A 15,461-nucleotide genomic window follows, 5' to 3' on the forward strand; every position below is an offset into this window, starting at 1 on the left:
GGTCGAGGGGGGCTGGGGTCTGCCCTCCCGGTGTCCCCCCCTCGGGGCCGGGGTGGTCGCCGTGGTTTGGCGAGCGAGCGGGCTCCGCGCGCTCGGCGGCGGGTGCGGGGAGCGTCCCCGGCAGGCAGCGCCGTGCGGTTTCCTGCCGCTGCCCTGCCTCGCCGTGCGCTCCTGCCCTTGTTAGGCAGTGTGCGCTCGGCTTCTGCCCCGGGATCATGTGAGCCTGGAGACGGGATGCGCTCCGGCCGAGGCCGGGGGTGCCCGCGGTTTATTTCATTTCTTTGTACGATACGTGACCGTGCGGCTCTGGAGCCGCGATAGCTGTGCTCGCTCTGCGATCCCCCGGTAGTCCGCGATGCGTGTGTGCTGGTTGAGCAGGCTCCCACCTGAAAAGAAGTAGCCTCCTCTGACAGTGCAGCTTCCACCTGACACGCGGCCAGTCCGCTTCAAATGATGCCGAGCCTGAACCGTGTGGACTGAGGGCAGCAATTAGTCGCAAGGTTAGGACTTATTCCTTAGGTGAGCAGGGTAAAGAGGGGGGCCGATGTAAAGTTTCCACGGTATCGGAGGTATTTGCCCTTTTGGTGTTTGTCTTCCTTCTGCTCCAAGTGACTGACTGCATCTCTGGGAGTCGAAAGAATCTGCAGTTCTCATCTGACAGACCGAGCAGTCCTTTAAATTGTTGCCAGTTGCTGTAGCTGCCCGCACTGAGTTCTGAAGTGGCTAGGTGATTGCTCCTTTTTAAGGGAGAGCAACTACAGCGGTACCGTGGTGCTCGGGGGAAGGTGGTAGGAGAGGTGTTTCTGAAAGACTGCTTAGGCTAATGGTTTAGAGGAAAGATCTTCACTGTTACTTCAGACATCCATGCTTACTACCTGTGTTTGATGTCATTAATTAGGGTAGACTATATATGCCAGAAAGACAGCAAAATAGATTGCTCTATTTGACACGTATGTACACGCATGATCAATTACACTTTGTTACTTGCCTATTTAATATACTTCAGACATTATTTGTTTTTAAACTACTGCCATGAACTTCTTGAAAAAAGTGTGTTACATCTTCCTGAATGCATAAACACTTAAAAAATATTGACACGTGTCTACAGGAGCTTATAAGACACCTAAAAATTCTCCAGGACCACTAATAAAACATGGGACAGCAACTGAACTGACAGGTTTGCACCATAATGTGTTAGTCTAGAATAGATGTTTAGCTCTTGAAAAGACCAGGCTGTACTTATAAAACTGTTTTAAACAAACCTCGAGAGGAAGAGTTAGGCTTAGAAAGGTTGCTTACTTGAAATTGTTTTTTTAAGAGATGTTCCAGTGAAAATAGATGTCTGTCAAATACATAAACAAATGACCTAAATACATAACTTAGAATTTCAATTTACATGTGTTATGTTTATCCATAGCGTAGCAGTCTCATAATTACAGACCCTGTCCTGCAAGAGTGTCCTTGGGCAAAAATATTTTGTACGGCCTCCTGGAAGCTCATTGTGATTTTAGTCATAGTTTGATAGTAGTAATGCCTTTAGCTGTAATAGCGAGGTAGAGTTTCCGCTAACGTTTCAGATGTGCTGACACAGCTCTTGTAACACTGTGTTATCCACGTGGAATTATGAATTATTGAGCTTTAAAACTCAGTTCAGACGCTTCCTTTGTCTTAACTCTCTGGAGTTTTATATATATATATTTTCTTAATTATTATTATTAGTTTCCCAGTGAAGCCCTGTATTCAGTTGTATGCTGCTACCACTGAGGGGGTGATTTGCTGTGATATGTGAGCAAATTCAGTAGGAGGAATACAGTACCTTTAACTAGCATTAATTTTTCAGACAGCATGGTTAACCATCAACAGCTGTTGCAACTTAGGTGTACAGGACAGCAGATCTGTAAAATGTGGTCCTTCTTAAGAAATAATGCAAACAGTTCTTTAGATAAGATATGGATTTTAGTTTTCAGAGCTCAGTTGCAGGATTTGTATTTCTACAGTTACAAATAGTTTGGTGATTGGCGTTGCATCTCTGACAGTGTTTTCAATGTGTAAATTTGTTGAACAATGTATTTTAAAGGTAATATATTAAGTACTGTGGGATTTTTTAAATGTTTCTTGTTTTAAATCAGAACACCTTGAAAGCCCATGGATACTATCTTTTATTAACTCAGGGCTGACTCAAGATCTATAACAAGCACAGGTTTGTTTTTCATGGTGAAAATGTGCTTGTTTTTCCAAGCCATCTGCTTTCAAGCAAATTAAGTATTGATGATTTGAATTTGTATTTGGATGTCTGAATAACTAGCCTGAACCTCTGATTTGTACTCCCAGCTATGCATATTAATGTCGACTGGAGGAGAATGAATATAGTTACAGCAGCCAAGTTTTGGACACCAGTATGTCGAAAGAGTTGGCCATGATAAGGAGATATCGTTTGCCAGGCATCCAGGGAAGCATTTGTGCCATCTATCTTTAGGAGTTTTAATTTAGGTGCTCTAAATTGGCTGTGGAGAAAGTTCAGTTTTTTCCACTGCCCTCTATAAAGGATTTATCATCACCTATTGAGGTACCTAAATAGAAGGTGTGAATTCTCTTTCTCAGAAATCCTTGTTTTATCTTCTGTATGCAGAATTTTATGAACCTTGCACAAGACAATAGGTGCGAGCATTTAAAGGTCAAGTTGCTGCTTAAAAGAGTCCAGCACAATGTAATTTTGGCTTTGTAATTCAGTTCTGATGTCAGTGTGACATTCTTGAAGTCGATGTATAGCTCTGGCGTGGAATCTGAAGTTCATCAGGTTTCTTGCCACTGAGGCCAAGTGATCTGCTGGTTGCCATCCCCTCTGTACACCCTGTGCTGGTGTGTGTAGTCAGTGCCAGACTTGTGTTCCACCGCAACAAAGGCTGGATTTACAGTAACTTCTTGTGCAGTCCGAACAGAAAAACAGCTGGAATGCTGAAGCAGGATCACCTAAAGAGTGTGGTCTGTGTGTATTTTGGAGGCCATCTGTCACCTCTCCTTTACAGTAAGAATTCCCAGCAGTGTCCTCACAGCACTCAGCTATCACTTCTGATACGGGGCTGGTGTCAGTACAGTGGATTCTGAGTTGTGGTGGTATTTTTTCAGATCTGTCAAGTGAAATTTTCTTACCGTGTCAGAAGTGGCAATTGGCAATATAATTCTCATCTAAATAAGTAGTACACCCAGGATTCAGAAAACTACTGCGATAGAGACGCAGATAACAGTTGCTATATATATGTAAATACTGACTTGAAAAACATACTGTCTGTATGAAAGATATTTAGGTGTTTTTTCAACCCCTCAGATATCTAATGGTACAATTTTTACCAGCAGCATTTCTCAGTTTAGCAAATTAATGCTAAATGTGGCAGACTTCTTGCTGTTGGTTGGGTGGGACAGGAGGGGGCAGCTGCTTTGCTCAGCACCTTCATGCAGTGCTGCACATTGGCTTCCTCATGGAAGCTTTGATTTTTCAAATTGTTCTCTAAGTTTTCCTAGGACATTGGCAGTTCTTAGCTTGTAATTGTTTTTTTCCATGGTAGTGTACATAGTATTTCTTGCCACAGTTGGGCATTTAACATGCAATAGATGGAAGCTGGCTGACATGCTTAAAGGGTCATACTAATTGTAGTTGTTTTCCATTCAAAGTGCTTGATTTAGATTTACAAGGATACACAGACTAAGGTGGACATTTCATTACCTCTGCATATCAGAAAATATTAGCTTTATGAGTTGATTGATCCTGGGAACTGGGCAAGTTATCAACGTTAAGAACTCGTGTGATATACTGGTTTTGTTATTAAGATATAATTCATTGCAGTATTTCAATAGTAAAACACTTAAGCAGTTCTTCAGGCAACAGCAAAACCTTGTGGCTGTTTGTTTCGATTGTAGTGACTTCTCGTGGGGAAATAATTTAACTAGTAAAACTGGAGAAGTTTATCTTCAGGGAATTCTTATGTTTAGGCCAACTAAAGTGGTTAATTATTGCAAGTATTGCGCTAGATACTTGCATGCGTGATGCCATGCTGCTTCTTCTGTCCTTACACTCGGAAATAAAACAAAATGCCTCATCCATGGGAAGCAGGAGGGGTGGGGGAAGTCCTGTTTAACAGATGGGAAAATGAGATTCAACATCTTAGTGACTCCGTCTCGCGTAATTCCTGGGGTCTGTTCTAGATCTAGGAGATGAGCATTGGTTTTCAGGGTCCCGCTCCAGCGGCTCAACCACAAAGTTACTGCTAACTGTTCTTATCAGTAACAGTTACCATATGCTCCCTTTGATGCAAGGAACCCCCTGTGGTATGATTAATGCTCCACTTAACTCTTTTTGGAGGAAATGTTCTCTTTTTTTTTTTTTCTTTTGAATTTGAGTGACACAATTGGGTCATGTAAAAAGTAGCATGTGTCTCCTAAATGACATTATTATCATCTAAATCTGTTTTCTGACATAACTTTGAAGGTTCCAGGCCTTTTATTAACATTTAATTTCAAGCATTAACTTACTGGAACAGTTTGTGTTTACTATATGCAGAAGATGTGAGGCAATGGTATTTTGTCATGCTTTTAAGCGTCCAGCAAATCATAGCTTTGAAAAATGCTTTTTGTTCTTCTTGAAGCCAAACTTGTTTGTCCTGAAGGCTCAAAAGTTAGTGGTTTCTTGATGTAATTAGATCACGATTAATATTATTTACATTATTTCTTATAACATGGTTGCCAAATGAGTTACTGTTAGAACTCACTCACACCTTAATTTTTTTCACTCACTGAGGAGTCTTCCTTCTCCTGTCCTCCAGCAGTCACCACGTGCTCCACAGGCACCTTGGAAATCCATAATTTTAGGAAGTAGTGAAGTTGCTCCTCATCTTTGTGTTTCTACTAGAGTCTATTGAAACAGCTGAGTGACAAAATGAGCAGAAATGGGTAATGCTTTCCCTGATACCAACTAAATTTCAGCCTCTGACATTAATCATAAGAGATTGTAAGAAGCCCAGTGCTCCCCTTGGGAAGGAGCCAGGCAGCACTGGGGTGCTTTGGTGGGCCTGGCTCTGCAGCAGGCCACGATGCAGAGCGTTTCTGCTTCCTGGTGTGGCTACAGACTGCAGTGGGACCATGTGCTGGAGGTGCTTGGGGCAGTGGTGGGGCAGCGTCTGCAGCAGGGAAGGGGTTCTTGCTGTTTTCCTGTGTGTGGCAGTGGTCTGGATGTATTGACGTCAGTGATTTCTGCCTGCTTATCTCTTCCTTTTTGAAGCAGATGAACAGATAATAGGTGGTGTGTATTTTATGAAGACTGCTGAACATCAGCATTAAGGGTAATAATTTGTCTTCCATGTAGGTAGGGAACTAAATGAAAATCACTCATCCCTCTTTTCTTTCCTCTCCTGGGCAACTGAACATACGTAATTTGGAGCTTGTTTTAGCTATAGAAAGCATTTGGCCTGGACAAAGGTTTTATGATACTGTATGTTTGGCATCTTGGATAATGCCATTCAACTTGCCTGGCTTGAGGCGGATTTAATTCAGGGAATTAAAGTCACTGAAAGCTGCAAACTCTTTTTTAGTTTTCTCTTCTGACCTGGCTTGGCACAGGGCTGGCCAAATGCCAAGGACAGCGTAGTAGGAAAGGGACTGCATTTCTGTGGCAGCTAAGCCACAGTCATACTCAAGTCATATTTGTACTCTGTACTTCTGAGTCACGAGATAAGTGGCACCGTAAAGTAGATAAAGTTCAGGTTAAAGTTGTCCAAGTATCATAACTTTAGGAAGTTGTTACTGGGCTCCGTACCCAAATAATGTGTGTTAATGGCTTGTGTATGACCTTGCTTGCCTACAAAAAGGCAAGTGTTGGATGTCCTGCAGCTGCTTCTAACGCTCAGCAAAAAATAAGTCGCCTCAGTCAATAAAGTTTATAGGGAATTATGTGGAATTAATGGAAGTTGAAGTAGCAGAGCTCTATGTAAAGAAGTACTAGCAGTTTTATTCATAAAAATAAGTACTTGTACCTTTTGTTTTTGTTTGACTTTTTTCCGGAAATTAAAGGAGTTTTTTCAACTCCTTTGTACTATTTTTAACAGTATATGCAAAACACGTTGGGTATATGCTATGAGACAACAGCTAAAGAAAATCTGAGATGATAGCTCACTGCTACTCACATAATTAGCCTTATTCAGGTTAGGATTAAGGTAAGTGCTTTGGATGTGTGTGGTTCCCTAGGAGAGGAGTTAGGGCATGAGTCAATTCAGGTTCTATTAAGGCCCTAGATTTTAGTTAAGAACTAAAATTAATCTTCAGTAAAGAAGTCTTTACAATCTAAGAAGGAGTTACACATAAACATCTTGAGTGACATTTTAGGAATAGCTGATCACGCCTTGATGCGCTGGATGACCTCTCAAGATCCCCTCAGTCTATTTTCAACTATTTTTCTGTGGACCTAAGAATTTTTTCTCAGAGTTTCTAAGCATTGCTGCTTAGAATAGCAAGTTTAAGCATGTGCAGCTTGAAAGGCTTTTACTGAATATAGTACCTTTTTTTTTACCAGCAGCAAATTTGTTATGAACGTTTCAGAGGGAACACCGCATTTTGTGCTGCTTTGAAACAAGCCAGAAGCATTGTTACAGCTTTACTCAGGTCAGGGATTGCAGGGTTCTCGAACTGCATTTGTCAGTTGAGTCCCTTGAAAACACCAGAGAGTGAAAGTCTCGGATCTGTGTATGATCAATGTTTTATTGACTAAAGTAGACAGAAAGTAGATTTAGAAACATTTATTTTTGGTATCTTAAACTTGGTTTTCAGAAGATTTAAAGGAAATAAAAGGTTTTCATTAAATTCTGTAACTGGCAAAAAGTTGTTGGGTACATTTGAAAGTTTTGGTAGGTGAAAACTAGGAATTACCTGGGAGAATCTTCAGATATTCAGGTAACTTATCTAAATTCTCCTTCCAAAGCATAATTAAATTATCACCTACGTCACATACTAGCCTTTTATAGTTTCTAACTACTGATTTTTACATGGTGTGATTCAGACCTCTTATCTTGTCTGCTTATTTACGCACTTAAGATGTCATCCTGCATTGATTTACAGTTCGTAATTCTTTATTTGTCCACTTGTAAACTCTAAGACTATAGCACTTTCGTTTTACAATATCTTAATTAGTGTGTATAGCTCTGCTAAAAGGCACCAATTACATGGAACATCCAGTAGTCATACAATATACTGAAGTCCACTAGTAGTAGACTGGTTACTGACTTATATGCTCAAGCCCAGTATGAATCATTAGGGAATGCTAAGATTAATGGAAGAAAAAATATATCAAAAGCAATAATTGCTGTTATTTTCATAAGGAGATTTAAGACAACTGACAAGTGTAGTTGGGTGGAAAAAGGTTAACGTTTGTCAGAGAGGCTACTTAAACATCCTAAAATAATCTAGCGATAGTCTAAACACAGAGCAGAGATGTTCTGGGGGAGGGAGAGTGTGGTGTCTAATATTCACATATGTCAAACACACATTCTTCAGGAAAAGAAAATCTATTAAAACTGTATGAAAAAACATCCAGATCAGTGAAGTCCGTATTAACAGAACTTTGATTTGCAAGGGCAATGTAAGAATGGAGATACCAAACTAAATCTTTCAAGTGTATACTATCTGTAACAATACTGATGAAAATAATGGGAAAAATAGGAGAAGTCAGCACTACAGGACACACAAATGTTTTGTCTAATTCATATTTAGATTAATGATTTAGATACTTGTAAAGAACTGTGTAATGGGAATGATGGGTACCTAACATTATTATTAAATAAAATATTCTGCACTAAATTGCAAACACCAAATTGCAGTTACAGATGCTCTTTCAGGTATTTTACGTACAAGATTACACAAACGGATCCAGTGCTAATCAGTTGAATGTGCTGGTTTTATTGTGCGGATGCCCAAGTTTGTACTATTGCAAACTTGACTATAACTAGAAGAAAAATTACAAGTGACATTAGGACTGCTGATCAATATATAGTTGTAGTGTAGAGTGCAGGCTATCCCATGCTTCACAAAAGTGTTTAATTGGTTGTGAGCTAGATGTGGACTGCATTTCTGGATGTACTCACTTATTACAAAGGGTTTAGTGTGATTATATCTTCTCAATATCAGTTCCCAAACCTATGCCACCACTTGTTGCCTCTACATCTCTTCCAGCCTTCCGGTGCTGTTATTTATGGGCATGTGTTACTGCTCAATAGTAAAATGGTCTGAATTTAACAAAAAAAAAAAAAAAAAAAAGACCATTAAACTGCTTACTTGCCCTGCAAAGTCAGATGTAAGAATTTCAGTTTCAAATCTGTAGCCTTTGATTGGTAGAAATATTGAAGATTGACTGCCTGCCTTGTAGTTGATTGACTGTTGTGTCAGGGGTTCTGCAAGTTCATGTGGTTGACATTCATACGCCAGCTGGCTGATGCAGGTTCTCTAAGGATTGTCTACTTTATGCCTGGTCAGGGAACCTGCAGGATCTCCTTTGTGTTCCTGTTTATGTGCCTTCAGGAAAATTGCTGGAACCTAACTGTGTTAAAGTATTCAGTTCTACCAACTTAATGAAATGTGGCAACAGGTTTAAAAGCTTTGGGGAATTAAATTTACTTCCAACAACATGGCTGTTTCCACTGGAAGTTAGAGTAGGAAATTGTATTTTAGTGGACTGGATAGTGCTTTGTAGATTACCTTTAAAAGTGGTGTGTGCCCTCATTTCAGTGGTGTAATTTGATTGCTGACATGTTTAGGGGATAAGTAGAAGCTTTTTGTAGACCTTTTATATTGTTTTTATTATAGGTCTCTTGTGCTGTCATCTGAAATACCTGGTACTCACTGCTTTTGGAGTTAGGGTACTTGAAACAACCAGATATTTGGCCTATTCTGCTTGCTTGGCATCCCTGCTACAGCAACAGTGCAGCTGAAGAATAATCAAGGTCTAGAGTCTTTTGAAATAAATCCATCTGTGTATGTAAAAGATGCATTCAGCCTTCTCTTATTCTGTATTCTTCAGAGTACTAGATCTAGTCCCAGTCTGTTACTTCATTGAGATGTGTCCTTGGCTCTAATTAAATACTAGAGCAACTTCAGCCTAGCAAGAGGGAACTTACTTCATTCAATCACCTCTTAAGCATGCTGCTGATTTCATTCCTCACAGTGGTTTAAATATTGTCACTTCCAGTGTGAACTTTTTGGCTTTACATCTTAACTCTTAAGAAATGCAGTACAGTTTGTGGACCTTCTGAATACACAGCTGCTTTCTATTTAGTAGTATCTCAACTAACAACAACAAACCATAAATCACATATACATATTCTTCTTTACCTTACATGGCTCAGGCTGTTCCAAGCAAAACTGGTTCTACCATCCAGTGATTCCTTAGCATAATCATTGTTTGGGGAGACTTGTTTAAAAAGGTCTCGCTAATCTGGTGATCTGGCTCAGACATGGCTGCATGGCGTACATGCTGACTTCTTGAGTTTGTTTGTACTGCCAGCAAGTGTGTTTGGAATCCATTTATTGAATTCATGTGAAAAGTAACTGAAAGCAATGCAGGATTAGACAGGAAAATCAGATCGTACAACAAATGTTCATTTGTGATGCAAAAACTTTCTGCTTTTTGTTTCTTCTGGTAGACTGATGTTGAAGTCAATGGGGTTAAAGATTAGAGCTGTCTCAAAAAGCAATTGATATCATTTCTTTTGTCTTCAAAGAGAAGTTTGTCTCAAGTTTCTGATGATGTTCCACTTTCAACTATTTTATAGTTGCCTTAAAATAGTAAAAGAGAGATCTTAAGGCTTACTGTTTAGTAAAGTCTGTCTTAACCTGCAGTTAATGTACATTATTTTTCAGTGGAACGATTGTTGTAGCAGAAGTCACTGTTTCTGCATGTGGAGTCAGTTTAGAGCAGATGGCTTTGATACACAAGTTGCCCTAGTTTAGGCCCCCGAGTTTAGCCATCATTAGTTGTCAGGACATTATAAACTCCTCCTTTCAGGCTGAAGTCAATTGTCTTGTTCTGCTGTTTTTCTGCTCATTTTTTCCTATTGACAAGATCCTCTGGAAGCTATCTTGTGGCATGAATAGAGTATAGAGATACGTAGCTAAAATGCAAATGCTAATTTAATGTATGCCATAGATTTGAGAAAAGGGAAAGTCTGTGACTTGATAGAAATGGCTTATGTATAAACAATTATGCTTCCTTGTAAACAAGCTTTATTGAAAACACTCATTTCTGTAACTTAGATAAGCTGGTATTTTTATGGTCTTCTGTTTGATAATTTCATATTTTTGTGTGTCTTAAGGAAGAATAATACAAGCTCTGCTATCTGTACTCTAAGCAGAAGATATTACAGAGAGGGAAGCCTAGGCTTTTTGGAACATTGTCTTAGTAAATAACCCCTAACTGTACCATTAGAAGGTATAATGCTGACTGCTCTTAACTGAGAATTTAATAAAAATTGTATTTTCCTCTGTAGTAGCCTGTGAAAGTAACCAGTAACCGCTGTAGTAACATGTGAAGCTCTTTCTTACTACTCCTTTCTTCACGGAAACATGGTGACTAACCAGAAGCCTCTAATATCTTCCTGAAGTCAGTTCAGATGAGAAAGTGACAGTTATCATGTGAGTTCTGCACTGGAGACAGAATCAGCTGGGCCCTCTCCTTTCCTCCCATTAAAAGAAAAAAAAAAAAAAGGAAAAAAAGAAAAAAAAGGCCTGTAATATATTTGGGCAATCCATAATTCTCATAATCTAGCTTTATCCAGTTGTATCTTTTAGCAAAAAATGCACAGGGAAAAACTTGGTAGGAAGCTGGTAATCAATCATCCGAGGTGGAACATGCGGTATATTTGGCATATTTGGAAACTACAATTCGTAAGTTGCTGAGGTTTAATCTGTCTTTTCATAGGAAATATTCTCCTCAAGCCACTTGCAAGCCAGAATACTGTTGATCAGAAGTTGTTACAGAAGAACACTAGGAAGGTTCCACCCAAGAAGTCTGTTGAAAAACGGAACTGTGGGAAGGAACTTGCAGGACGAAACTCAAACCTCTGAACCTTGCTTAGCAGCTTTTCGTAGCTTTCTGGCATCTAGAAAATACGTATCCATGTAACTTTATTCTCAGTAGATAAAGTTCTGTGAAAATAGATTAATTAGGCCTTGTGTTCTCAGGAAAAACAATGCAAAAATGGAAAAAAATTGTCCTCCACTGGTACTGGAGGACACAGCTATATGGGGTATTTTTCTTTTTTTTTTCAAAAAGCACGTTAAATTTTGTAAAACTTTAAGAGCAAGCAAAGAGTTAAAGCCCCAGGTGATATCCTTTACCACACCTTAGGAAACATATTTTTCCTTACAGCTTGCTAATATACATATCGCTCTAAGTCTTTCTGGGAAAAAAAATGCCACTTAGAGATTCCCCAAGTTATAGTAACCACTGTCAAAGAAAAGAAAGCATTTGTTAACCAAGAAGGCATTTAGTTTTTTTTAAAAAAAATCTGTATGACTAAATTTCACATTTGAAAGCTTTTTAGAATGGTCTTTAGGAATGTACTAAAAGTAGTAAATGGACTGTTTTGTTAGCCAGCAACTGTAAGCATTTGTAGTTTTTATAAGTATATAGTATAGTTATAAATGTTTTTGTAGTACCCATGGCAGAGTAAGGACTGACTGTTGCCACACAAGGTACCGGTCTAAAAAAGAACCTGCTTATCTGTTCTTTGATGTTGCTTTTTGCTGTGCAGTCTCTATTGGATTTATTTTTTTTTTAAGAGGATGTAGTAATTGAAAATAATCTCTAGCTTTGTAGTAGTGAGACTTAAAATGCCAAGCTGTTTTACGTGTTTCTTACTGTGACTTCATCCAATTTGATCATAAATGAGGATCAGAGTGGCATAGCACCATGTGCCAGCCATAGGCAGCCTTTTGTTCCCACTTCCAGTGAGTTTTTTGTTTTGCTTGACAATATGCTGAAGAGAGCTCTTGATCCTATAGAGGAGCATGCCGTATAAGCCCATCGGCAATGTGTATTTCTGTAGTGGGATTCGGCACCTCTAGTAACTTGCTTTGTCTTTTTTTTTACAGAATGGCCAGCAAATTGTGGATGAACCTATGGGAGAAGATGATATCAGCCTACAAACTGTGAGTAAAAGATGGTTGTAATAAAGATAGTACTGTATTATGGCACACTGATATCACAATCTACAGTCAGGTTGCCAATAATGGTATGTTGTTTAGGCTTACTTGACATGAAGCTCACTTAAGCCAGTTTAGGATCCTGATACTTTTCAGAGGAGTTCTTTCTCACTGGCTCTTGTCTGATGTGGTATCCTACTGTTTGTTCTGATGAACTTTCATGCTTTCCATACTATTTTTAGTATGAGGTAGGTTTTCCTGTGGAAAGCACAAAGCTGAATATGGTAGATATTATAATTGGACTGGGGAGTGAGAAGTCTTGATAGTAAAATGTGGCTACGTAGAGCATTCCTGAACAAGGAGGGAGGCTGCAAGGATAAGAACAGAGGAGCTCAAACCTTTAAACTGGTAGTTTGTTTTTTTATTGTTCACTTTTTCCTAGTGCCAGTGAGCAAAGCACTTCCGTTGCCTTCTGTTAGTCTCATTAGTGCATAGGTGAAAATATTTTACATCTGTGAGTTCCAGAGCATGCTTTATTAATAGTTAAGATTTCAGTTGTGGTCATGTCACAACAAATGATTCTCTCGTGGTTAAATTCCACACAGATTCCGTTGCAGATGCATGTGTGCTTACTGTATGAAATCTGATTCTTTCAGAGTGACAGCATACACCATAGCTTTTACCCTTCTAGTTTGGTATGTAAGGTGTACAGCAGCTCTCACCTTTGTTTTTTTTCTGTGTGAAACTAGAATATTTGCTTAATAAATCTTTATTAACCTGGGAGATTTTCTGTGTCATTTCTACATAGATTACTAGGATTATACTACACCAAGACATTAAATTTTAGGTTGTCTTCCTGTGCTTTCAGCTGAAAAGTTTAGATATGTCTCTCTGGAATGCATTCAAGAATAGCAAAGCTCGTCAATTGAGGCACAGTGGTTTCTTAATTCTTTTCTTTATGGGTTCCAGTTTAACATCTTCTGATGCTATTTTGGCTAGCTGATGTAGGAGAGAACTTCTCTTTATTGGTTCAGAGCTAACAAATCTAAAGGGTTCCAGAAAAGTTTATATGGAGATGCTTGAAGATGAAAGCTGTAGGTGTCAGTTCAGCTGGTGACTTAAGACCATTATCTCTCAGATGAGTTGCTAAATTCTGAAACAAGCTTAGTAGAAACTTTCATAGTGGAAGAATAGCCAGAGGGTAAGGCTGAACTATTAATACAGTTCTCACGTGTTTGCTGTAAATCAATCTGAAGAGTAAACATTGTGCTTTGAACTAATATGTTGTGAAGTATGTGCAGGAACAAAGTGGTCCTTCTGAGTTTGAAGTGGCAGGTGAACACGAAAAGAAGTATCTATCCTTTTTCTTTCTTCCCCATAACTTTTTTTTTAAAATTTCAGTTATCCATAAATTATAAAAGCCTGTACCTCAGTCCTCCCTGCTTTCTGGTTTCACTAGACTTTGAAGGGAAGACCCAGGGTGAGGAAGGACTGTGAAGCTTCAGTTTCTTTTGCTCTTGTTATTGAGAGGCATTAATCAGCTATTCTTAACCCAGGCTTCTTGAACATAGGCCTGGCTGCTAAAGATCACAGTCCAGAAGGTGCATACATAATCTGTAGAAGGTCCTTATCTTCATATCAAACTTGCAGTTTACAAAATCTTGTGATGTGGAGATATGAGTGACTTCACGTTTCTTCATGCAATTGTGGTGGTTTTACTCGGGCCAAGCTCTACCACAACCGCTCTCTCGCTCCCCCTCCTCGAAGAGGAATGGGGAGAAAATATGATGAAAAGGGCTCAAGGGTTGAGATGAGGACAGGGAGATCACGCAGTAATTATTGTGACGGGCAAAACAGACTCAGCATAGGGAGATAGTAAGATTTATTGCCTATTACTAACAAGCTAGAGAAGTGAAAAACAAAGGAAAGAAACTAAAAGCACCTTCCCCCCCCCCCCATCTACCCTCTTCCACCTCCTCCCCCTGAGCAGCGCAGGGGAATGGGGGAATGGGGGTTATGGTCAGTCTATAGCGCTTCTTCTCCACCGCTCCTCCTTGGTCACTCTCGTCCCCTGTGCTGTGGGGTCCCTCCCACGGGATGCAGTCCTTGCTGAACTGATCTGGCATGGGCTTCCCACAGGCAGCAGCTCTTCAAGAACTGCTCCAGATATGGGTCTGTACCACGGGGTCCATCCCTCAGGAGCAAATTGCTCCAACCTGGGTCCCCCACAGGCAGCAGCTCCTGACAGGTCACCTGCTCCTGGGTGGTCTCTTCTCCACAGCCTACAGCTCCGGCCCGGAATCTGCTCCAACAGGGGTCTTCCACAGGCCACAGTCTCCATCAGTGCAGGTCCACCGGCTCCACCATGGTCTCCTCCACGGGCTGCAGTGTGGAACCCTGCTCCACCGTGGTACTCCATGGGCTGCAGGGGGACAGCCTGCTTCGCCATGGTCCTCACCACAGGGCACAGGGGACTTCTGCTCCAGTGCCTGGAGCACCTCTCCTCCTCCTTCTACACTGACCTTGGTGCCAGCAAGGCTGTTCCTCCCTCCTCTCACTCTCCCAGCTGCTGTGTGGCGCAGCGTGTTTTTTTTCCCCATCTTAAATATGCTCTCACAGAGATGCAAAACAACATCACTTATTGGCTCAGTTCTGGTGAGCAGTGGGGCCCTTAACAAACATGGGGCAGCTTCTAGATCCTTCTCACGGAAGCCACCCCTATGGTCCCCTGCTACCAAAACCTTGCCACGTAAACCCACTTACAGCAATCCCTGTGACTTTCTCAGCTATGAAGGCAACTTTAGTATTTATCTGGAGTTTTGTGTCAGACAGCACTAGCTGACTGTTAGACAAAGTGATAAAAGGGCTTTACCGATAAAACATAATTTTTGGAACTCCAGATATGGTTGAAGTATCATAGAATCACAGAAAGGTCTGGGTTTGAAGGGACCTTAAAGATAACCTAGGTCTAATCCCCCTGCCATGGTCAGGGACACCTCCCACCAGACCAGGTTGCCCAAAGCCCCATCCAGCCTGGCCTTGAACACCTCCAGGGATGGGGCATCCACAGCTTCTCTGGGCAGCCTGTGCCAGGGTCTCACCACCCTCACAGTGAAGAATTTCTTCCTTATATCCAATCTAAATCCATCTACTTTCAGTTTAAAGTCGTTACCCCTTGTCCTACCCCTACGCCCCCCAAAAAAGAGTCCCTCCCAACTTCCCTGTAGGCCCGTTTTAGGTGCTGGAAGGCTGCTATAAGGCCCCAGTGGAGCCTTCACTTCTCC

At 40.6% G+C, this 15,461-nt stretch overlaps 1 protein-coding gene across 2 annotated transcripts in view; it reads left to right on the forward strand.

Annotated features, from left to right (window-relative positions):
* RPS6KA3 (ribosomal protein S6 kinase A3) overlaps positions 1 to 15,461 on the forward strand; it is a 76,816-nt gene that overhangs the window by 475 nt on the left and 60,880 nt on the right. For both annotated transcript variants that reach the window (XM_035320706.1, XM_035320628.1), the window contains exon 2: positions 12,127 to 12,183. In XM_035320706.1, coding sequence (XP_035176597.1) covers positions 12,127 to 12,183 — 57 coding nt within the window. The remainder of the gene's footprint in view (positions 1 to 12,126; positions 12,184 to 15,461) is intronic.

Source organism: Oxyura jamaicensis, chromosome 1 (genome assembly GCF_011077185.1).
Source record: "Oxyura jamaicensis isolate SHBP4307 breed ruddy duck chromosome 1, BPBGC_Ojam_1.0, whole genome shotgun sequence".
NCBI classification, from domain to species: Eukaryota; Metazoa; Chordata; class Aves; order Anseriformes; family Anatidae; genus Oxyura; species Oxyura jamaicensis.